Genomic DNA, 25,545 nt, shown 5'->3' with positions numbered 1-25,545 from the left:
ATTTTGCATAACAATAAGTAAGAATGTGATGGTTGAGAAGCCAAAAGCAAAGAAAAGCCGCATTGTAGATCTTCCTCTTCAATTATTGTTAATGATGCAACTCAAGTGTGACTTTTCACCATAAATAATGCAGAGAGAACCAGCTACATATCAACCCGACTGACATTAAACTGTTGAAAATCTGCTTGTTGGGTGAATCGCCTGCACGGATATATCTATATTTACCTCATACACTACCTCAAAATTGTCTTATTTGTAACAGCGAAAGTCATAACTAAAGAACTTAGATTCAGTACCCAAGATGTGTGTGCATCTGTATGTGTTCAAAACAGAAACCAGATGAGCCTAGAGTATTTACCAAGTTGGAGATAATTGTTCCTTGTGTTCCATTCAAAATCCCAGTGTTTTCTGTCATTCTTAAGTGTCCAATAAGCCCATCCAAAAGATGCTGCATCATAAACCTCTAATTGGGCCTTCCCAAACTCTTGATAATCTCTCTGAGACCCACTTATCGCATTCCACTCATTCACCCATTCCCCTGAAAGCAATCCACTTTCAAAATAATAATTCTTACCACTTAGAAGAACCCTACTCAGGTGCCTAAATGTGGAATTTGTATCAAAAGAAAACTAGGGTTTCTAATTCAGAATGTTAAGAAAGACAAAACAGCAATAGCTCACTTCTACATGCAGAAAAAAGTTTCACTCTGATTTTAATTGGAAGAAACTTCATTTAACCCCCTTGAAAATCATAACCGAGGCCGTGAAATTTTCAAAATACCCTTGATTTTTTTTTTTTTTTTTAAAAAAAAAAAATAGAAAAATAGAATTTCATGAAGTTTACAAAGGTATAATGGTCATTTTACCCTTTGACCGTTTGATTTAACCCCAAACCTTAATGGGAGGGATTAAATTGCAAAAAATCGAAAGTTTGATATGCTAAATTGAGAGTTTTTATAACTTTAGAGGAGATTGCAAAAGTAATGAAAGTTCAGAGGATTAAATGAAGTTTTTCCTTTTAATTGATTCTAACTGCTACATATTAAGAATGAAAATTTTCATTGAAATTGATGTCTGGATTATAAATTTGAATCTAAAACCTCGAAGTAAATTTTTCAATAAAAGATGGAATTCATATTCTAACTTACCAATAAAAACAAGTGGACCATTTGTATTGTTGAGGGCCTGTAATTGAGCTTCCCTGCTCTTGTATATGAATTGTATGTTATCCACAGTGCTCATATTAACAAAGAATGTGTCAAAGAGGTTGTAGAAATGCAAATCCACCACTATGTTGTGAGAGCCTATGTTAGCCTGATAAAGCTCCCAGGGATCTGCATTGCCAATTCTTTGGCAAATTATTACATATGCTGTTGACGAGTATTTTCGAACAATTTGGTATCCTTGTTTGTAATATGAAACTAAAGTATCCAATGGAACTGTGGCAGCAGATGGTTCATTTAAGAGCTCAATTCCCAGCAATGCAGGATGTCTTGCATACCTGAAAATGCAAAGAAGTCAAGTCACCCTGCATAGAGTTCAAATGGGCCTGAACTAATGCTTCAGGTGTCAAAAAACTAAAAGGTGAAAAAGATAAAGATTCTTCTACTGGCATTTGTAAGTGTCATTTAACAAATAATATGACAGAATATAAACCTGTGTGTGTGTATTTGAAAGAGAGAGGTAAGGGGACAGAAAGAAAAGATAACATATCAAGGAACCAAGTGCAAAATGGTATGGGAAGCCTTCAATGATTTCTTTGATGAGAGTGTAGTAGATATACTTGCCAGGGGGAAGATTAGGAAGGATGTATGTGACAACAGGAAAGTTTACTCCAGGAGCAGCACGAACCTGGGTGAATCTTCTAGTTTTTAATGAAAAGATACTTGAACGTCACAATCCACGAGAGAGAGAGAGATGCTTAATTTTCTATCAGTTCAATTACATGACTTTTGGTGAGTTCTGTTGATTCTTTTCTTTGTTGTTTCAAGAAGCTAATTGATATAAATCTGTTTTCCGATTTCACCATATAACCCTGGTTCCACCTTTTAAACATTATTTTGGTGATGAATACTTTTAAACCCACCAACATTCCCACCCACAGGGCCCCCCCACTTTTCTCCTTTTCTTGGATGGGACACAAACACGCACAGTTGCTACGGATCTGAAGTCCATTAACTATCCAATCCCCATAAAATCATATTTTGTTTCCTAGCTACAGTAGCATTTCACTCCTGATATAACTTGGCCAGTACCCTTAAACATGAGATAATAATGCAAATCATATACGTTTTTTATGCTAGCCACCAACCATCAAAACTTTGACTTTTTTGATAGATATTCAAAGTAACAAGCAAGCGGATAACTCTTAATAAGGACTGTATCTTGACAATCCAAGAAATTGTCCATAATATACCTGGAAGCTAGAAAATCAATAACATCCAGTGTTTGTGAGATGTAATCCTGAGAAGTAGGCCACCCTGTCAAACCATCTTGACTAGCACTATGTTCCATCCCATTTTGAGAGCCAGGAGCAGCATGAAGGTCGATTAGGCACTTTATGTTATAGGCTCTGCACCAACGTTTTCGGGTACAACATCAGAGGGAAATTTTAAGTTTCATAGTATCACCAATTGGAACAGAACAAGGTGAAAGCAAGACCTACTGTGCCCATGAGAATGCATTATCCAGAGCTTCTAGAGTTCCCCCAATAAATGGAACGGGAGGATCAGGATCAAAAGCAATCCACCAGCCAACTGGGATCCTAACAGTATTTATTCCATGTCTATACAGAAATTTGAAATCTTCAATAGTGATAAAACTGTTTCTGTGTCTCTGCAGTTTGAGATGGCTGATAAATTACATAGGCAAGAAGACAACACTGGAGGAATCTATAACTCTTATCAAGCAAATATTATGGAGTTCTATAATGACTCAATTGATTGTTCTCAAGGGGCTTTCACATGGGTCATGGATATATATACTATCTTTTCAATCTATCAAGGAGGACAATATGGCAAAGATACTAAAGCATGCCAAAAATACATCACATAGTCAAGCACATATGTCAGTTAAGTGCAGACAAAGATGTGGAGATAAACACATGGCTAACATACTAGGAATCGATTGCATTAATTGCTGAAAATGTACTCAAAAGCAGTCTTCCTTAATGCTCATACTTTAGCAATGGCAAATGCAGCAACTGGCAAATGCTGTTGCTGCATTGGTGAATGATATTTTGAATATTTGAGATGTTATGGTTGATCTTTTCCCTTTGTTATCACTAATATTCATTGAATTAGTCATATAAAAAAATTCAAGTGCTAGATTCTACTCATAATATGTTTAGAGTCATCTTTGAAAATACCTAATTTTGAGAATGCCCAGATAAATTAATACAGAGGGTGCCTTTCCACCTATTACACTGGTTTAAAAAAATTTCAAGAAAAGAAACAAAGAAGTTTCAGAAAATATGGACTTACCTTAAGAACCTCTTTGGCCTCTTTGTGTCCATATCCATTTGCAAGCTGGTAATCCCCATGCAAATTATTTGCTACTATCGTCATCTCAAATGTGGCTGCATTATCATCCCATCCTGGAATCCCTGGATAGTCTCCTGTGAGCTGATTTCCTATTGTAGCCTAAAAATGGAGTACATCCATTATGTTTTTATCATTAAAAAGTATAACATCCTATGAAGAGGCAATTGAATAATGACATAATTTCAAATGCCTATCTTGGTGATCCTTAACCAAGTTTGTTTTGCCACAGTTGGTGCACATGACATGGTTGAGAAAGGACTTGATGGCTGTAGGCCAAGTAACACCTATTATTCAAATGATTTTTCTCACTCTTTTTATGAGCAGAACTTGACAAAATCCTGTGAATCTTCAAGAAGTACCAAACCATGCCAAACATATTGATAGAGTTGATTCATGAATTTTAGAACTATCATGAAAAATAACTGCATCATTCTTCATTCAACAGAAACATTTGCATAATCATGTCATTATCCAAATAATTGTTGGACCCCAAGATGTAAGATTTTGGCAACTGACTCACACAGAGGGAAAAATATGGTACGGTTGGAAATGTGCAACATTTACACTGCATCCTCCCAAGAATGCCTGTACAGCACTATTTCTTATAAATGCAATGCAAACAATGCGGGTATTTTTATTCTTTTACTAAATACATGAAACGGTGAAAAATGATACCTGCAGATAGGCCCCACTCTTGAGTTTGAAGTGAACTCTACTGTTATTCCTTTCAATGAAAAATGCTTCTGATGTGGAAGGTGATTCTGCAGTAGCAGAGACAGAGCACCCTTCTCCATCACATGTTAGAAATTGGCCTTGGGAGGTTCGAAACTGAAATTTTGATTCCGAGACTCTCCATAACTGCAATAAAAGAAAGGAATGGGATAACGTTTTTCCATACACGGAACACTTTTTATTTCGAAATCCAAGAACATAAGGTTAAGATAATCTGTTTAGAACATCACACGAGGCTATCTTGTTCATTCAGTTATACATAAAAGACAAAACATTACTTCTTAGACTGCAAACAAAGATAAAATAAAAAATAACAATAACAATAACAATAAGAATCAGATTAATAATATTGAAGTTGGGCAAGAAACCATAGTCGCTTGAATACAACTAGCAAGACTCTCAATAAAATAAGTACCTCAAAATTCGATAAATCCACAATCTCTTGACAGGCACATTGTTGTGATACTCCGGGGAACAGCAATCCATGGAGTTTTAACCTCCCATTCCTCAAAATAAAGAAAATAAAAGGAGAAATAAAGGGAGGAAAAAACTCCAGGGAGATCCATTTCTAACTATAGATTACTAAATAATGAAAATTCATGCAACAATACTTTTTTTTTTTTTCTTTTTTTTTTTCCGGTTAGCTCCAACAACTCAAACTACTAATCACTTCAAACTATTAATGTTACTTAGACAACCCGTAGGACGATATGTTCTAGTAACATTTGATCCACGTAGCAAATTCCAGATGGTTGGGACAAGGATTTGTTAGCTGCCTTGATCTGACATACGACTCCATTACCAAAATGCCGCATCCAAATTTTTGGATTTTTAACCACCAAAGCAAGAAAAGTTATAGTTTACATACCGAATAAACCAATATAAACAGTTCCTTCACTTAGCAATACCAAAAATCAATTTTTACACCAATCTATCACAACAGCCAATAGAACATTACAGGCACAGAACAATGTGGTCAGGCATCTCACCTTAAAAGTTTCCCATGAAGATGCGATATCCCTGCTAACTGTAACATTCATACCTCCCCCGTTCTCAGCACACACATACTTCTGCAGTGTCACTGACTTAAATTGTACCTCTGTTCCATCCTACATTACCATTCCCAATAATGGGTCAGCCAACCCACTCATGAAGAAGCCAGATTATATCCAAGAATCATAGAAAGAACAAGATTTGGAGAAGAAGCTCACAAGCATGTCTCCATTGGGAATGCCATCAAACAGTGAAGGCTTAATCCAACCTTCCACAACCAGCCACCCTCCCAAGTTCACTCCTCTCACTTTAGAATCCCCATGTAACCCATCCACTTCGGACCAGAATGCAACGTAAGAAAACCATTCTCAATTTGTTCATACTTTCATCTACTAACAAATAGCATTTAATTTTCAAGAAACAACCAAAAATCCAAGAAATTGGAGGTTATAGAGCTTACCCGAGTATGCTCCAGAGAAGGTGAGCCAACAACACAGTAGAAATGCACATCCCCATTTGCTAAAAACAAGTTCCATGAAGAATGCAAGCAACCAAAAGCTTCAAGAAAGCCAAATTATAGCATCCATCTAGGAGCAAAAGGACCCCCAATAAAGAACGAATTTTATCCAAAGCCCACTTGGGAGAACTTCAGTAATTCTTTCCTTATCGTTCAATTAATACCAGATTGAACCTTGTAAACAAGCAAGCTCAAGGTTTTCCTTTCTCAACGCAATTAAATTAAATTAAATTAATATTTTGTTGAAACCTTGTCCATGGTGAAGACAAAACGATAGCCATTGAAATAAGAGCAGAAGAAAAGAACAATGTTCCAGAGTGCAAAAGAACCAAAAGGGTGGCAAAAGTGTGCACATCATGTTGTGGAAAATGGAAAAGCTAAAAAAAAAAGGGTGACTTGGATTGGGTATTTGTTCTGTTTTGAGGGGTTGGAATTTCGTTATCGTTGGTTGATTGGAGAAAGGTAAGAAGGGTAAAAGGTATGCTTTAGGCAGGGTATAAACTGGAAAAAGAGTAATCAAAGAGGCGGTTGTATACTTTATCTCCAGACTAACAATTCTTCATGTTAATTTGTTTGTTTGTTTACTTCATGTGTGAAATGAGAGACTGAGAAATATATAAATATTTGGTTTTTTTTTTTTTTTTTTTTGACATGTCCGCCCAAGAGGGGGAGGGAGATTCGAACTAGTGACCTCCACTTCATTAAGTGTGGTCCCAATCGATTGAGCTGGGGACTATATGTTTGGTATTGCTCAATGAAGTTACCCCTTATAAAAAAGAGCAGCTTCAACTTGGGCTTTGACAAGATGGGCTGCATGGAGTGGATCTCACTCGCTATTGGGCCTTCAACTTGTGTGCAAGCAATTTGAAACGACCCAACATCCCAAGTCTAAACTGATACTCTTAGTACATGAAATTTACTTTTTTTTTTTTTTTTTGAAATTTACTTGACTACATAACGAAGGTACAAAGGGATAGCCTTCATCTTGCTATAAAACTGTCTCAAAATATATATATAGGGCTTTAAGTGAATTTATCAGTTCGAAATCAGTTTGTATAAGCTCGATTCGAACTCAGTTAATATATAATCATTTATTAACATAAAATTAAGCTGGATTATTAATGCTTGTAAACATAACCCCCCCTTTTAAAAAAAAAAAAAAAATGACGAAGGCCTAAATAGGTACACAATGAAAGCAAAATTTATAAATAATTATCCATCTCTCTAAAAGCTTGTACTTTAGTTTAGATACAAGGTATCCACCAGCAATTAGGGATGAGACAAACGTACACATGACAAGGATGACAATCAACGTAAAATATCAAAGATATTTTGGAGTGTTTCTCAATCCAATTTTGGAAGTTAAAGGCCACACCACTGACGTACGGGTCCCAAGTCCGCAATGAAGTCTTCTTGGCCCTCATTTTTTTGTCTATTATTTTCATGCAAATGTGTTTTTTTTCTTCAAAAGATTCCCAATTTACTTTTTTCCTACCCCTTAAGTCACGATTGTCTCTTACAGATATTTTTTTAGTAATTTTGATGATGAGTAAAGTAAGTTTGGGCCGTTCATCCATCTGTTTTTTTATATGTGTCGTTCAAATTATTAGGACTCCGAATCCTACCGTTGAGCTTTCCCATGGGCCATAATAGCCTGATCCATCAAAGAAAAAACCCCAAGGAAAAGAGTCCCATCACGGGAAACAAATCTTTCTGTTCTGATACCTCTTTCATGAATGAAATCTTAATCATTGCCCGCTTCCCTCCAAATCATTTCAACAAATACAGAATCAAAGGACAATAAACAAATTAATAATTGTATGCTCATAAGGATTGTATCGAATCTATTTTCAATTTAACATTTCTTTTTTTTTTTTTTAAATAAAATAGAAAAATATACCTGTCTAGCTAGCTACTTACTTGTCTCAACCAGCAAGTAGGTATGTTCCCCACGCAATTACGTACGCTGTTGTTTGAGAGTGCGTTAATTGAACAATTTGTAACTTTAAAATGAGATGTGTTTTTAAAAACACATGAATGATTTTGTTAAATGATAACTGCATTTTTAAAACTCGAGTTATTATTAACTACATTTTTACATTTTTTTTTTTAATTTTATTAAATCGCACATTTTAAAATTGTTAAACCAAACAAAACCTACATGGTGACGGCTCTACGCTTACCCCTTCATCACCCGTGATCTATTGCATGCCTGTGAATTGCAAAGCACATGCATAATAACCTGGTTAGTTATTTATTATGACCAATGTTGTATATCACACCAATATTTCACAAGTAATCTAAAGGTCAATTAACACCGACACATTTTTTTTACGGGAACAAAAGCCCAATAATTTGACTTTCAAAGTTGGGAAAAATAAATATAAGATAGATGCTTTGTACAGTACTGTAGTGGTCCATTTTGCAAATTGCATATAAACAGTTCCGGCCACGAATACAGTAGAAGCAGCGATTTTATTATTATCTGTTTTTCATTTTTGTGATGTACGTAAAACCATCTAATTAGTTGGATTGAACCGACTAGATCTGCAGACATGTCAGATTGGAGGTGAAACAAAAGTACTGTAAGGGTCCGAAGATTTCCCTAGATGCTTGTCCATGGGAGCAAAACAAACCACTGGTCCCAAAATGGGAAGGATAAAGAAAAGGCAGAGCAAAGTCATATCCGATTTAGGAAAACTAAAAATTTGGTCATAGCTTTTCACTATTTAGAAATTATTCCTAGATTTCAACAACAATAATAATAATAATAATAATTATTGGGTTTTCACCTTTAAAAAATCACTTATTAATTTGGAAACTTTTTCGTCCAAGTTATGTCAACAAGCTGCTTAATAAAGTGAACATGTACGTGATATCTATATATAATTTATATACAATTTTGATTATATTCCACCACAAAACAAGGAAGAGAAAAAAGCAAGTGGGAGGAGGGGTGGAGGCCGCAACTCCACCTCTCCATAACATGGATGGGTGGAAAGCAAGCAGGAGCCAGGAGGAGGTGGAGCTGCACCTCGATCCACCATCTCCATGAGATCGATGGTCTCCACCCACCACCTTTGCATCGGGGTGGAAACCCCAATCACCTTGTCTTTTTTTTTTTTTTTGGTTGGTTGAGTCCCATCATCAACTTCGTAAAATGGGAAGCAGAGAAACAAACACATATTTTTTTGTGTATTTATATATATTTCATTAGTTTTTGGGTACATTGTAACATATAAATTTTATGTTTGCATGCCTGGATGATGGATGATGGATCGATAGCTTATAGTCCATCGATGCTAAAGTTTCCTGTATAAAGGGTAAGGTACAGTTCTGCGGAGGAAAATCTAAATAGGGGCTTACACTACTATAGAGTTTTTGGAAGGTAATGGACGTCTGAGTCCATCATCAACTTCGTAAAATGGGAAGCAGAGAAATAAACATATTTTTTTGTGTGTATAAATATATATAGGCAGCATCTTATTTATAACGTTAATGCATGGGAAAACATTTTTCCTCTACCAAGCAAATTAAATCAAGGGGAAACTTTACTTTACACCACTAAATTACCACGCAATTTGACATACTCTTAAGTTTTAAAATCTCTCAATTTAAACCATTGAACTTTCAATTGCAATCAATTTGAATCTTTTCGTTAATTTTTGCCGTTAAAACTCCTAAAAAGATAAAATTACCTTTCATTTTTTTTATTAAAAAAAAAAATTGAAAAAAAAAGGTCACAAGGTGACCCAACCGTGGGTTACGTTGTGATTTTTTTTATAATATTTTTTTAAAAAATACCTTTTTTTTTAAAAAAAAAATTAAGGATAAATTTGAAATTTTATAAAAGTTTTGGGTATAAACGTTATTGTATCACTTTTAACATTTAAAATTTGACGGAGAGTTTAAATTGATTACAATTAAAAATTCAAGGGTCTAAATTAAAAGATTTCAAAGTTCAAGAAGTATATTAAATCGCAAAATAATTTAAGAATTTAAAGTAAAATTTCTCTTTAAGCCAAATAAATAGCGTGCGGGGGGCGCGGGGGGGGGTCTGCCTGCTTCTAATTAACAAGTGGCACATCGCTTATTATATATATATATTATATATATTATATATATAATATAGAAGGGAGATTTGTCCCATGACGTATTCACAGTGGCATAATTGTCGGAATTTGATGAACACAGCATCCCCTTCATCTTGACATCCATGTCTTTTGTTTTGAGATCAGAGACACCGACAAACAAGATTCTCTCTCTCTCTCTCTCTCTCAAAACTATTGTGCAATTGCAAACATCTAAACATGGACCAGAGAGGTTTGTTGATACGTTACATAAACTACATGGATTTTTTATTATTATTTTTTTTTAATTGGAAGGGGAAAAAAAGTCACTATTATATGAATGAAAAGGAGAATGGTTAATCATATGAGAATGCTTTCAAACACTAGACGGGAAGCAGTCCCATTACATAAACTGCAGCATACATGATTGAGAGTAGGTCAATCAGTTAGCTCAATTATTTATTTATTAATTTTTTTATTTTTTTAAAATTAATTTAAATCACCAATTATTTTAAAAGCTTAAGCAAATAGAGATAAATTGATTTAATCATTTAATTCGTAAATGATAGATGAGATGCATTCACCTGATCTAGCAAATTTAAAACATAATATTTCAAAAAAAAAAAAAAAAAAAAAAAAGGAAACCACAAAAATAGTGGCTCTCGGATCGAACCACAAGAATAACATTGGTTATTTTAGAACTATTGTTGTCCATTGCCTTAAGCAATTGGGATCCTGGTCTCTAGCGTTCCCTCAAAATGTTGCTGCTATGAGAGCATTCTTATTGAGCTTTTTATATTTGACTTTTCTCTTTTTTTTTTTAAAAAAAAAAAAAAAAACAACACATAAAAGGAATCATTTAACAAGTTCTCTAGGTACTCTATTTTAAATTTAACTTTAATCAATAAGGCTCTCCAAATACCAAGTGCCAAAAAGTGAAAGTTATTTAGTTTTTTAATCTTATATATTTATTTTCCTTCTCTCTCTCATCTACCAAGAACAAAATAATAATAATAATAATAATAATAATAATAATAATAATATTTAACTAAAGTAGAGGAAGAGATAGTAAGTTTGATATTTGGTTCATTTTAAAAGTGGCTTTTTAAAATTACAAAAGTGAGTTTTTCTTTTTAAATTTAATTAACTTTTACTTGAAGAGCTCAATAGAGATGCTCTAATCAAGCTAAAGTAGGATTCTACCACACCCCACCCCCCCCCCCCCTTCCAAAAATGCCATGCCTAAACTTTTTTTTTCTTCATCCCCCTTCCAAAAAAAAGTGTCATGCCTAAACTTTTATCTTCTTCATAAACTTGGACTATAGATTGGGCTAACAAAAATAGCTAAAAGGTTATTTTGGATAGTTATATAGCAAAAAAAAAAAAAAAAAAACTCATAATCTAGCAAGCCATTTTAGCTAAAGATTTGACTAATTGTTATAATGATCAACAAATTTGCCTAGCATCGTAACTTGACAATGAATAAGTTAAATTATTAAAGAAATCAATTTGTCTCTCTCTCGTTTTTGGGAATTAATGGTTAAATTAGATAAATAAATAATATTTTAACGGGAACTAATGAAAATGAAAACTAAAATGTTGAGTCGAATGTAAATGTTTTGAAAAAATTGATAATCAAAATATATAGAAAAATGTACTATTTATCTAAATTTAATTAGACATTTGCTGAAGTAGATGTGGAATATTAAAATTCTTGCAAATATCACCAAAATAGAAAAATAAGAAAAAGGAAATACAATGAATCGATTGAGGTACCCAGAATCTAAGGTTGGCCTATGACATAATAAGCCAACTTGCTAAAACCACCTTAGCAATTATTTATTAGACAAAGTGTTCGAGCCAGTACCATTCATGTTATTCTCCCTCAACAATTGTCAGCACCCTACGTGGCAGCTGCCACATCTTCCAATTAGAAGTATAAATGAAATCAATATTTTAATTAGCGAGTTAGTACTCATTGCACATACATAACCCTACTTAAAAAGTAAGTGACGAAACAGAACTTGTTTACTCTATATGCATGCATGAAGCTAGGTGTGATAATTCCACAACAATGGAAAATGTATGTAAATCCTTAATTAACGACAAAATCCACATGAAATATATATATATATATATAGCATGACAATGATATGTATAATTCTATATCATGACATCATGTGCATTTGTTGCATTGAAAATGGTTGGTGCATGAGGCGTACATGGCAGAACATTTCTATGGGCGCTGGGACTCATGGTTTTGTAAAGCTAGGGTTCACGCTACCTAACAGTAATCATCAGTATAAATGTTGCGATGATCAGCCGTGATTCATAAGCACCTTCTCGATCAAGGTGGAAAATAGTCGGGGAAGAGACAAAGTCCGACATAGACGTTAGGGGCCGTCAGTGTTCCAGAGTCCACGTTAACGGACGTCTAAACTAGTAGCAATTAGTACAACTTTTTGGTTCCAAACCGTGAAAAAAAATGATCAAGACGAAGACTGACATAGACGTTAGGGGTCTGTGTTTAAGACCAATGTTTAGATCGCCAAAAATTAATGTTTCAATTCGCCTAATAATGACAATACTCCCTCTTCATCAACATTCACGTTAATTAACCATCAAGTAACACGTGAAAAGGCCTTACATGCATTGATAATCTGACAAGTACTTAATTGTCTTGAAGAGGGTTATATTATATTATATATATATATATATGGAAGTAGTAGTGGCATATATCGATATATCTCATTTCTGCATCCTAGCTCCCTTAATTTGTAATTAGCGTCGATCCCAAATGAACACAAGTTCTGTGTTACTTAGTCGCATAGCTAGTCAATATTTGTTCACCAATTCATAGATTAGCGCGTGATTGATTGTTTGTTCAAAAAAAAAAATGGAACCACTTAATTAGCTTCAAGTGCAATGCAGAAAACAATTCTTTAAACTTCTTCAAACACGGCCAATTAGAAATATTTGATAGTCCAGCTAATCGATCAAAATACTAATTAAAGGAATCTAAATGTATATATATATATATATAGCTGAAATATTGGAAAATTAAGTTCCCGTGACACCCAAATGTAGATCCAGTATATTCCATTACCATATATACAAAGATTTAAGATGAGAATTAATTATAGATTCACTACTCAAAGCCAATTGATCAAGAAGGTGTGATTAAAAAAAATATCGAGATAAAACATGTTCAAGTGCATCGTATGCTGGCGTAGGATCTGATATGCTACAGTAACTTTAATTAGAATCTTATTTAGGAGATAAAATAATCACTTAAAATATAGGGAAAGATGGTATATATGAGCTGCTTCCCCAAGAAAAGTCTTGTGTGGGGGCAAAAATATGAAAGTCTTGAAAAATCAACTTGTGCGTAAAAGTTGAAGATGAGTAGGCCCCAAGTACTGCTCGCTCCCCTTTTTTCCATTTAATCACTGACAAAACTACCTTTCAAGTTTCAATCGACTCAACGAAGCCAAGAGTTTCTCATTTGTCATGATAGGAGCAATGTTCTTATATATATATATATATCAAACCATTCTCTTGAATATAAACATTAATTATTTGCAAATCAATCCAAAACCAACACAAACTTTTAGATGGTCCTCACTAGCTCAGAGCTAGCCTCAGATGATCTATCTTACCCCTTTTTATCCAAAGGCAGTAATACATGCAAACGCAAGCAGACACACACACACTGACACAGATAGAGAGAGAGAGAGAGAGAGAGAGTGAGTGAGTGAGGGAATGTTTTTATCGAAACGGGAGTTGGGTGTGGAAGGTTAAAGTATTATAATATAAAAAGTGAGAAAAAAGAGGAGATGTTTTTGGGGGTTGAACACAAATCAGAGAAGACTGAAGAGTACACATATTCATTCAGTCACCCATCGGAGAGAGAGGGCGTTGCTTTCCATGATTGCAGAATCTGCCCCCCTTTGTTTGTGCGGTCACTCACATGCTCGCATACAAACATACACATTTGCTCTCTCTCTCTCTGCGCCACGTGCTCGCATACAAACATACACATTGCTCTTTGTGTCTCCCCGGTACTACTTTGTTATTATGACCAAATCAACTAGCGATGCTCCTCGTAAACGTGCGTTATTTAGAATAATTACTAGAATTCACGAGGTGCCACAACCAAGCGGGTAGGTTAAAGTTACACTTAACAACACTTTAATTAATTCGTCAACATCATAAGTTGTGTTTTGTACTAAAGACTCTTATTAATTTGCATAATTCTTCTATATTTCTCATCTTATTGTCATTAATTTTGAATTGACGTTAACAAATATTATAGTTAAATATAAGAGACCTCTCTCTCTCTATGTATTATGAGTTTTATAATATTAAGTTTATTAACTTCGAATGATCAAGAGTTGTAATGTGATCAAGAGTTGTAATGTGGGTATCTTGCTTTTTAGATTTTTTTTTTATTTTTTTTTATTTTTTTAATTTCAACCATCTTTTAAAAATCTTAACCAAAGATGTCAAAATAACTAAAATACTCTTACTTTTAAAAAAATTTTAAAAAAAATTCCCTCGTGACCTACCGCCACCTTGTGGGCCTGGTTTGGGTTTTTTTCTTTCATGTTGTTTTACCTTTTTCTCAAAAAAAAAAAAAAAAAAAAAGAGGGTAAATTTGTGTTGTTATAAATTTTTCAGGAATATAAAAGATATTTCAGATGTTTGTCGTTTGGATTAACACAAAACCCTAACTGTAGAGATGAAATTAAAATAAGATACTTCCATTAAAACTTTTGATTCAAGTTAACATTGCAAAACCTAAGACACAAAAGATGATAAGTGAACTTTTGTCTAAAATCTAATATTGTAAAATACAAATGACAGCTATGCAACAAATCACGTGTAGAAAGTCTACAAATGCCACTATATATATATTGTTTTTACATAACTATTTTCTAATGAAGTCTATATATATAGCTCTTTCTAGTGAAGATTAATAGTTGGTTAATTTACAGGCTAATAATTGGGCGTAATCCACAATCATTGTTTTCTTATGAATAATTTATAATAAAAAAGAGAGTCCCCGTTTCTCCCTCTCACACACACAAACAAAAACACACAATCCCCTCCGCAATTAATTTGTCTATAAAATACGTGGCTGGAGCAACTGGGGTCATGGTGCATAAATTATTAGATTGAATGAGGCCTTTAAAATTGAAGAGCTAGAGGTTAAACTTCAGAGTGAAGAGAAGCAAAAGTTGTTCCTGGTTTTCCCAGTTATTTGTTGGGAACTTGGGAGTTTGGTTTAATGGTAGCCAGCTCTTCCTGTTTATGAGTTTTGAGAAAACCCCGGCCCGGCCTCTTGATCATCGATCACTTTGTATTTCAGATAATGGCTCTCGAAGCTTTGGTGTTCCAACAGGGCTCCTACAGTTATGGCTGCAGCGATATCTATGTATTAGGAGGAGGTGGGAGCTATTGCCTTGGTCTTGAAGAAGACAGCAAAGTCTGCTTTGAAACACCTCACAACTATAATTTAGAATCTTCTCCTTCTTCATTAATGGTGCAAGCTAGTGTGAAGGAGCGGGGCTCCAACACTAATATTGGGTTGTTGGGTCAAGGACTTTCTTCGGTGGAAGCTCCAGCAGCGACTATGGGAAGGCTAAAAAGACGGCGCACCAGAAGCACCAAGAACAAGGAAGAAAAGGAGAACCAGAGAATGACTCACATTGCTGTGGAACGCAATAGAAGGAAGCAAATGAACGACTATCTCGCCGTGCTTAGGTCTATGATGCCTCCTTCTTATGTGCAAAAGGTACTCGATTCGTTAAATAGTTGATTAATGGGCGCTAGCATTTTGAAACTACTTTTAATTTGGTATATATTTTATATTCAAATATCATATATATAAAATATATACCAAATTAACATATATATATATAAAAAGCATTAATTTTGAAATTACTAATCCTAGGAGAATGTTAATTTGTTTTCTATACTATAATTGATCTCTCGGTCTGTCTGTCTCACTAACGTACACACACATTTGAGTAGGGGGACCAAGCATCCATCATAGGGGGAGCCCTTAATTTTGTGAAGGAGCTTGAGCAACTCCTCCAATGCATGGAAGCCCAGAAGAGAAGCAAGCAACCACCTGCAGACGGCAGTTTGTCCTCCTCTGTCCTCTCCGGTTTCTTTTCCTTCCCTCAGTACTCTGCCGAGAAGAATTCAGGCATTGCAGACATTGAAGTGACAATGGTGGAACGCCATGCCAATATCAAAGTACTATCAAGAAAACATCCAAAACAGCTCTTGGAAATGGTGGCCAGGTTGCACTCCTTGCACCTTTTCGTCCTTCACCTCAATGTCACAACAGTTGATAACATGGTCCTTTACTCTTTCTGTGTCAAGGTTAGTTGAAGTAACTAGTACTAGTAATACTAAACTGTCACATACTTATTATATTTGTTCAAGATTTAAAACCCATGATTAAATATGGAATTGTTGTAATAGTTAATTGCTTTGATACAGGTTGAAGATGATTCTCAGCTAACCTCGGTGAATGAGATTGCAGCTGCTGTGAAGGAGATGGTTGGCAGGATCCAACTGGAAGCTCAATTAATTACTTGATTAATGCTTATATAGTTATATGTACTTAATTGGCCAAGTGCTTATTTCCGCTTCATGCGTATCTGATCAGCAATTTAATGAAACCATATTGTGCAAGCAACGTTCAATTGCCATACTCTGTAATTTGTAAATATAATAATGTAGCGTACGTATTGGACCCTTATTAATTATGCTGTTAATGACTCACTTTTAACATTTGTGTGTGTGTGTGTTGGGTATCCAAGGAGGCAAGGACCCACTCGCCCTAGACAACTAGCCCATCAATCTTCATCATGGGTCATGAGTTCTAGATAGAGAAATTAAAAGGACTATTAAACAGATAAGCCAAAAAAAATAATAATAAAATAAAAAATTACAGCAAATTTGTTCAAATTTCAATTATTGTTTTTAAATTAAATGTTAAAAAACTTAATAAATATTGTAATTACTGAGTTATTAAAAATAAAGATTGATGTGTAAAAATTTTGAGTAAAGAAGATGTTGATCTCTCACTACCCGGCTTCCCTTTTTTTTTTTTTTTTAATTTTTTTTCACCATGCATGCATGGTTTGATTGCCATTACTGAATGAGCCACTAAAAAATAACAAATATAATTTAATTTTGGTATATATATATATATATATATATATATATATATATATATGAGAATGAAAACTGAAAACTGTAGCTTGGGTGATACTTTTTGGGATTGGAATTGTGAAATAAACTACAAACTTTTCGGGAGGACCCCTCAAGCTAGGCGCGGGGTCGGTAATCTCTCCATGATTGCCTTTTAGAACTACGTACGTAGATGACATACAGAACTCAAGCCTCAAGCCTCAAGGTGGTCACGTTTGAACTTTCCCGATTGCGTGTTGCATTTGGCCTTCTGCAGAAACTTCCAAGAAACTACAATAAAAAATCCAAATTTATTCTCTAATTTGATCAACTTTCTGTAAGTATATTTCTTTATCTTCCTAGCTTTAACATGGATTTCCCAAATTCCAATAAACAGAACATGATACAACTTTTAGAAAAATATTTCAAATTAGAAGCCACTAATCAACTTATTAAGTAATTAAAGATTTCATTTGTTTTAATAAAAATCTGGCCGGCAGCATGCAGGATGAAGTACAAGGAGGAGGAGGGATTAAGGGATTAGCTATGATAAGAAAAAGTGAAACATTATTAGCTTCTACCATAGTTTGCAGAAGGAAGGAAGCTTTATACATAAATTATATAGGACAATGCCATCGTCTTTATAAAAGTTCAAGACCCACCTGAAAAATAGCCAATATCAAGGAGATTCGGTTTTCACAACAAGTCCGAAGCAAGTACAACGAAGAGCTATAAAGTTCAAAAGAAAATCTATAAAGGCAGGCATAAAGAGCTACCTATATTGGGTGAAGTACAAGGCACGGCTGCCATGAACAGCCCCGGAAGATTTAAAGCTTTCTAAGTTTCAGTTGAGGCACATATATATGTATATGTGGCATAGATACCTGCACCAAAGCACTTGGAAATTGGAATGGATATCAATATTAATAGATGCAGATGGGTGCATGTCGAAATAATAACACACACACGCATGTTATTTTGTCCGGACATTAACCAGCCCTTGACGATGGTCAATGACTTTCTCCCAGATGCAGATATTCCAGTGCAACTTAAAAGACTTTCAGTTAAAAATATGTTAAGACTAAAGAATGGGTGATCCTTGATTAATCACAATAAATGATGACAGCTCGAACGATTTAAGGCATCAACGAGCTAATTAAACAGAACAGAGGAGCCCTACTTGATACGAACAGAAGAGGAACTTCATGACCCCCAACATGCAACGACTTTCCTGCTTGGGCAATGTTCGTAGCACATCTCTACAATGAACAAAGTGTTCAAGAGAGGAGGGTGATGAATACCACATTCCAAATTTCCAAGGCCAAAGGGATACACAAGTTGTCTGTATATATAGCAGATGGCCCCGAGATCAGATTTTCATTAATAATCTAAATTGAGTTACAATATATCTATTCCAGAAAACAGAAATGGAAGAATAGTTGGTATCAACTACAACAACATCGAGGTGGACTAACCAAAATTTTAAACAAAGTTACAAAAATTTCATTGGTATTGGCCGGCGGCCCCAAGAGAAAAGTCTATCCCATCCACTTTTCCGCTGGAAGGCCCAAACAAAGACGGTTTCTTTCCTTGCAGTATGGAGACGTATCATCAACATCACCAATGACCAAAATTAACTCCCAAAACTTGATTCCCCGGAGTCTTTCTTTCAACATTAACCCCTATATCCCGAAGCTTGAACCTGAAGATTTTGGTTGTCTTCTAATAGACGGTCATATTCAAGAAGTAGATCTGCAGCTTGTTTTTGAAGGGCAGCAACGTGGCTTTCAGCAGTTTCAACCCTCTTATCTTTCTCTTCAGATTCTTTCTTCAGCTTTTTCAAATTCTCCGATAGAGTCCCAATTTCTTCTTGCAGCAGCTTTAACTCCTTGGAAGCCTTCTCCTCTTTTTCTTTCAGTTGCGTCTTTTCTTTCTGAAGCCTTTCAACTTCCTCTTTTGAAGCTCCCACACTACTTCTCAACCCAATAAGCTTTTGTAGATAATGGTGCAAACGGTCGATAATGAATCCAAGAAATAGGGTAAATCCTGCAAAATCAAGTTCAGGCTTTCAGAATACAAAGGCAGAAACTTATTTGTAAATAAAATTAACGCAGACTATATAATTAGCTGCTGGTTCAGATATCTCCATTGCCTGGCCAACAATCAAAATGCACCACATCAATATAAGATAAGCATTGCTTGTTAGTTGATGAAGGAAAACCTCAACCTAAATGTTTGCAATATTTTGGTAAACTAAGAGCAGAGTGCTCCGAAACATGATGTGCCACTCTCTAATAGCTAAGTGGACACTACCAGAGAAGCTCAAATTGGAGAACAGCACTCAAAATTATGAGCAGTGCCTTCTATCCAAAATTTACTACTCTTAAGAAATTACATTAAAAGATGTAATGAAGCTGCATTATTCGTTCACTTTAGTCTAGGGATAAAGTATTCTGCATCATTCAACCAAGATAAGCAAAAGGTATTTAAACCTCATGTAACTTGAGGAGGCCAATCATCAAGTGAAAAAGTAAGCAGTAGATAAAGTCACTTCACTGAAACTGGTAGTTTCATAAAACCAACCAATAGTTAGCATGAACAGAAGCCACCAACATTCAATATGTCGCCTATATAAGCATATCCTCGTATAGGTGGACACCTGATTTAAGTCCTCACGTGAGTAGCGAGACTAGCACCTCCTTATCTAGCTTACATAATATCAGAATATCAATCAAAAAGTCCCAACGAGCTCCTACTTTTTCACTATACATATATTTGAGATCATTAAATATTTAAATTAGAAATTTCAGCCCTTTGAATCATCTTTCTAATGCCACCAATGTTGCATTCGTCTGATATCGGAATCAAAAGATATGACAGTTTCACTCCAACTGGTCTGCTTGGTTTCATGATTATCAATTTGCTGGATTGCATGAAGCCATTTTGAAACTGGTCTGCATCAGTGTCCTAGTGTGAGGTGCCCTAAATCTAGAACAACATTGTATTTGCTCCTATAAATGCTAGTCTAAGAATGAAAAGTGTCTGAATTTTGGTAAAATACACTAATTTTAACAATGAATTACAGACTTTATGGGTTGAATTTGGTTAAAGAATTCAACTAGAAAATAACTTGGACAAAGGAAGGCAATATACCTAATTTCAAACAAATCATGTTACAGAGCTCCAGTCCCTTCACAAAATGAAATTATTGCTACTATCATTTTTAATCACAATAAAAGACTTTGATATCTGATGCGACAACAATTATTGCCATACTTCATCATTTCTTCGTTTCTTTTCTATTCTCAATCCTACCAAAAGTAAAGATTATTTGAACATTAACTTTGTCGAGAAATTTTCAGCACAGTGAACCGCATAACCAAACTGAAAACTAAATGCTTATGCTTTTACCATACCACATCAATTGAAAGAACCAGGTGAAACAGACCATTCTTTTCAGCCAATCTCAAGCCGCATAATACTCTCACAACCAAACAATCTATCAATATATTTGTATAATCATCAAACCACGTATTTTCCAAAAAAAGCATTCAAAACCTTTGTGATACATTCATGAGGGGCAAAACCACGATGTGATAAAGGGATAACACATGAACAATTTACACGATTTAGGTAAGGCTATTCAAAACTACACAGACAAACTATATTTCTTCTGCAAGAACACTCAGCAGCAAAAGCATTGGACAAGTCACTGTTACAATTCTAGATGTGTAATTGGGACATAACTTCCCCAAACCTTTACAAGTTTCTTTTTTTCGTTGGGGTGGAGGACTTCTTTCTTTTTCTCTCTTAAGAAAATAAGTCTTGATGCTATTGAGTGAACAAGAACCTGTAATTTAGCATGGCATACATTACTAAAATAAATAGTTCTAGGTTATATCATGTTTGCTTAGTATTTTAGATGCAATTTAGATATAAATAAAACTACACACAGGACAAATGTCCTCAATCAGAAGGTTAAGGATTATGCTTATCTCAGCTTTCTGCAAAACACCACCTCCTCCAGTTTAAAGGGGCACGGGTATCTTGGGTCAATGGTACCTATATGTTTTGCCAAGTCTATTCCATCTGGGGCCACATTAATGTTAAAATTTCATGTCATTCCTCATTATCTCAGCCCACATCAGATTTGTCACAGAGCTGTGCTCTCATCATATTTCAACCATTTTATCAAAATAGTTCAAACATTTTATATACTTTTCCTAGATCACTAATTCAGTAACAATTGGGAGGCATAATCTGAAAATAAAATGAAATTCAAATGCCTCATTTTAAAAAGGGACCTGGGTGAGGGGTACTTTTCTTCATGCTATCATTACTTTTCTATCCATTAGTAAACCTCAGTCAACCGCTTCTCTCACTATTTTCAAGAGAGAGAAGCTCTTCGATCTCTCTTAGTATAGATTCCCCCTTTCTCCTAGTGAATCCTCCACTCCCCTGTGAATGGTTCAAGGGAGGAGGCGGGACCCTCCTCTCTCTCACCTCCCTCCACATCCCACATCCCACCTCCTCCCTCCCCTTCCCCCCTTTCTCCCTTTTCCTTCTTCTTTCCCTTTTTACCCATTTTTAGAAGTTAGATCTACCTTGCACCCTCTGTCTCCACCCACTGCCACCATCGTCCCTCACACCCTCCACCAACCACATGTGCATCCTACATGTCCCGTCACAAGTGGATCTCATGCGCCACTCGAATGGTAGATTTTTTTGCCTCCTCCCTCCCCTTGTCTTTCTCCTTTATTTTTCTTTTCCTTTCCCTTTTTGGAAGTTAGATCTACCACCTTCCACCCACCACCACCATCAGTCCCTTCTTTGTACCCCACACCCTCCACTCACCGCACATGCATCTTACGTGACTTCCGGTTTGTAACAGATCTAGGGGGTTATTTGGGTCGTGTGATCAGTTTAGTAGGATTAGTGGGCTTGCTTTGTAATTGCTCAATTTTAATGGGCAATTTACTTTGTAATTCTTTTAGCGTGTTTGGCTTTGTTGTAACTCAGTTACATGCATAAATACATTGAGGAAAATTAATGAAATCAGGCAGAATGTATTATCTTGGAATTCTAATCTCTATTTTCTTGGAGGTAGAATGCCTCGAAACAAGCCAATTTCCTCGCCTAATTCATTCATCTAATTATCAAATTCTCTAATTCACATCTCATTTCATCCCAATTACATCAACAAGATTACAATTTGATCTACATCTCACCATTTCAATATAATTCATCAATCAAATTACATAAGAAACCCACCTTGTGCATTTCCAATTGGTCTCCCATTATTTCTTCCATTCGGATCAAGAATGAAAAAGACTCTCCTATGTAACATTTTCCCCTTATCCAAAAGAAAATCAGAAACTCTAAAAAACAAATTCAACTATTACTATTACACCGCCGTGTGTGGCTCTCATCAGCCGCCCACTTGGATGGTCCAATTTTCGCTTCCTCTCTCCCTCCCCTTCTATTTCTTTGCTTTCCCTTTTTTTCCATTTTGCGAAGCCAAATCTACACACTCCACCCATGCACCCCCCATTGCCACCATCGACCCCTTCTCTATCCCTCACGCCCTCCTCCCACGGAGTGTTCATCCCACGCGTTTTCCCACCAGAGAGGTAGAATGTTTTGCTCTCATATACATCCCCTCTCTCCTCCACCTTCTTCTCTACCTCTCCATAGCATGAATCCTCCTTTTTGCCTATGGAGATTGCAAGATCAGATGCACCACGCAACAACTAGTGGGCACCACTCTCATCAAACATCAAAGTGAAGATCCTCTTCAACACCTTTAGTCCAGTTGACCTCAAAATGATCTTCTCCGCTTTGACATGTAAGCTCCTTTACTGCCGCTACAAGTAACTCTCTAACCAACTCATCCTTTGGGTTGCTTCAAAAATACCAATGGCCCCTTTCTCGGTCCACGTTAGATACATTTGGCTCTCGAGCCCAACGAGGCTCATTTACCCCTCAGGCTAAGCTACGTCTATCAGTAAATGAGGACTAATGTCATCAGGTGGCCCTCTCTCCCCGGGGGGTCACAGACCGTCAGCCCCCTTCCCGTCAGGTGTATTACGAAAAACTTGTACCCCTGCCACATCACTATTGTGACAAACAGTAGGACTATCCTGACAACTGCATGTGAAGGTGAATATTTTCCAGCCACTACCCGAGCCACAACAACCGCGTCTGCCACATGCTCAGGCAGGACAGTTCGTATTTACAAGATATCAAATGCTCATCTTGGACAATCAGTATTAGCAAGATGTCAGACACCCAGGTAAGACAATCCATATAGACAAGGTGTCAAACGCCCAAACAAGACAGTCCCTACTAAGAGGATGTTCCCCAACCAAATGGTATCACGTAGCCCAGGTTACTATAACTCCTCCCCTATAAATAGGAGTCCACCGTCGTAGGTTAATTTCTAAGCCCTTCCTTACTTTCTTGCTTTCCATTCCTTTCAAGAATCTCCTACTGACTTAGGCATCAGAGTACTCCTTACAGGTACCTCCTCCGTTAAGTCATCTCTGCCTGTTTCATGTCTCCTTGGCTGGACTACCGACGTGCCTGACACTTTTTAGTGTTTGTTAAGAGTCTCACCCCCTCCTTATGTACTCATTTTAGTTTAGATGAATTTTTATTAAAAAAAAGATTGAAACCTCAGTCTCCTCCATCTAAAAACCCTATTACTGAGCAACATTAAAAAAATTTATTAAATAAAGAAACTAGATTAAATTCTACATAGTGCAATCGAGAAACAAGAAATTAAAGAAGAAAAAAAAAACCAAAAATAAAAAATAAAAACTCAAAAAAGAAAAAGAGAAGAAACATACCCATGAGTGAAGCCTCAAGCAAATGGGTCCTCCATAAAACTTGATCCATGGGTGACATGGTGCCAAGCTTTGCACCCTTGTTCTGGATCTTAACAATGCTCATAAGGCTTGATAGGAGAATCACCGACATGGTACCAGCTATGGTTTTCATTGTAGCAGGACCTTTACCCATTTTCAGCTGATCCAAACTTTTTAACACGAGCTCTCTGAGTGGCCCAATCTTGATCAATAGAAGGAATGCCACAACGCCCTCAGCAAACAAAACCAAGAACAACAATTGAATCATTTCTCTGCTTCAACGAAGTAATGCACAGCTTGTTGCAATTTTGGAAAAGCCTTGAGTTTTCCTTAATGCCAATTAATCTTCAAATGAGGCGTCAAATCCATAGATTCATAGATTCATCCCATAAATAGAAGGGAAGAAGCTTCCTTGCAGAGACCTGTTTGTTATTTCTATTGCAAAAAGAAGAACACCCGAATCACATCTGCTGTCAACCAAAAAGAAAAAGAAAAATTAACCACTAATGCAAAGCCTTGGCGTTTTTAGAGTTTCAATAGAATGAAAGGAGACCCACCTCACAAAACCTAGCTTTATCCTCAAACAATGAGGATTTGAGGACACAGATCTGGGCGTTTAGCCATACTAAGAAAAAGAAAACTCTTTTTCTAACGGCTTTTTTTTTTTTTCAGAAAATTAATGGGGTAATTTGGTTTTGGGGATTAGTGGGGGGTGTAATTACATATGCAATTGTGTTTGCTTTTTCTAGGCCAAAAAGTAATAGAGGCGAAAAGAAAAAAGTAAAAAAAAAAAAAAAAAAAAATTAAGAAAAATGAAAAAAGCAATTAGTTTAAGAGGCACAGAAGGGGAAGCCTGGAACTGGAAGGCATAAGGCATTAGGGGCGGAGAGCCCGGATGTTATCATGTGTGTGGCGGTGCATCATAAGAGGGTGTTTGTAGGGACTTTGCAGTTTGCTGGTGGGGGAGATCATTGTTGTTGTGTACTTGTGTCGACAAACCGAGATACAATACTGTGCTTTTAACATGGGAGTGGAGGTGGCTTTGACGTCGACAAAAAATCTTAACCAAGCTCGTCTCAAATTCAATAACCAACTGGAGAGTTTCGAGGGCCGTTTGGTAAACTCCTCAAAATTTCCTATGACTCCTCAATTCCTGAATTTTATTTTATTTTTTCTAAATACCAGTTAATCAAACAAATTTTTAAATGTGGCCTAATTATTATTATTATTACCAAAAATGTGGCCTGGCATTTACCAAAATCAATTCTTAATTTTTATCCCTTTTTTTTTTTTTTTTTTTTTTCAAAACTTAAAACACTTCTTGAAACTTTTCAAAACTCCTCTTTCTTTTCTTTGAAAATGTCTTATTTTTTAAAGAATAACAAAATTATATTCTTAATATTTTTATTTTCATGCTTATAAATTTTTTTTTTTAACAAATTCTAATATTTTTGTAACAAATATCTTCACGAATAAAAGTTGCCTACCTTATTTTTTTTATTATTCTATCAAGTGAGTGGTGAACTTAGAAGAGATTATTGCAAGATCCAAAGGCCAAAAAGCACTTTCTATTTTTTCTACTCAAGCGGAAAAGCCCTTTGTTTTAAAATTGAAGAG

The 25,545-nt window shown here is 35.6% G+C and overlaps 3 protein-coding genes across 6 annotated transcripts; 1 reads left to right on the top strand and 2 right to left on the bottom strand.

Annotated features, from left to right (window-relative positions):
- Positions 1-23: 23 nt before the first annotated feature.
- Positions 24-6,280, bottom strand: LOC132186353 (probable glucan 1,3-beta-glucosidase A). The gene is made up of 10 exons (XM_059600284.1): positions 5,727-6,280; positions 5,485-5,600; positions 5,263-5,382; positions 4,217-4,399; positions 3,482-3,640; positions 2,665-2,834; positions 2,416-2,571; positions 1,148-1,500; positions 359-538; positions 24-201 (listed from the first exon to the last, which is right to left on the bottom strand). The coding sequence occupies exons 1-10, from the start codon at positions 5,800-5,802 to the stop codon at positions 116-118; spliced, it is 1,599 nt and encodes a 532-aa protein (XP_059456267.1). The 5' UTR covers positions 5,803-6,280; the 3' UTR covers positions 24-115.
- An 8,720-nt stretch (positions 6,281-15,000) lies between these two features.
- LOC132187388 (transcription factor bHLH94-like) lies at positions 15,001-16,632 on the top strand. Its single transcript, XM_059601682.1, has 3 exons — positions 15,001-15,650; positions 15,890-16,246; positions 16,367-16,632. Exons 1-3 carry the CDS (start codon positions 15,228-15,230, stop codon positions 16,463-16,465), a joined length of 879 nt encoding a protein of 292 aa, XP_059457665.1. The 5' UTR covers positions 15,001-15,227; the 3' UTR covers positions 16,466-16,632.
- Positions 16,633-18,411: 1,779 nt separating this feature from the next.
- Positions 18,412-24,921, bottom strand: LOC132187389 (uncharacterized). Of its 4 annotated transcripts, none has more exons than XM_059601686.1 (3): positions 24,486-24,921; positions 23,911-24,398; positions 18,412-19,108 (listed from the first exon to the last, which is right to left on the bottom strand). In XM_059601686.1, exons 2-3 carry the CDS (start codon positions 24,194-24,196, stop codon positions 18,738-18,740), a joined length of 657 nt encoding a protein of 218 aa, XP_059457669.1. In that variant the 5' UTR covers positions 24,197-24,398; positions 24,486-24,921; the 3' UTR covers positions 18,412-18,737. The 4 variants fall into 4 exon arrangements, with proteins under 4 accessions (XP_059457669.1, XP_059457667.1, XP_059457670.1 ...); XM_059601684.1 differs by having other exon boundaries at positions 23,911-24,395; XM_059601687.1 differs by having other exon boundaries at positions 23,911-24,363.
- Positions 24,922-25,545: the final 624 nt, after the last annotated feature.

Source organism: Corylus avellana, chromosome ca7 (genome assembly GCF_901000735.1).
Source record: "Corylus avellana chromosome ca7, CavTom2PMs-1.0".
In the NCBI taxonomy this organism is placed as follows: Eukaryota; Viridiplantae; Streptophyta; class Magnoliopsida; order Fagales; family Betulaceae; genus Corylus; species Corylus avellana.
The sequence above is the reverse complement of the archived record's forward strand: the minus strand, read 5'-3'. Positions and strand labels throughout refer to the sequence as shown.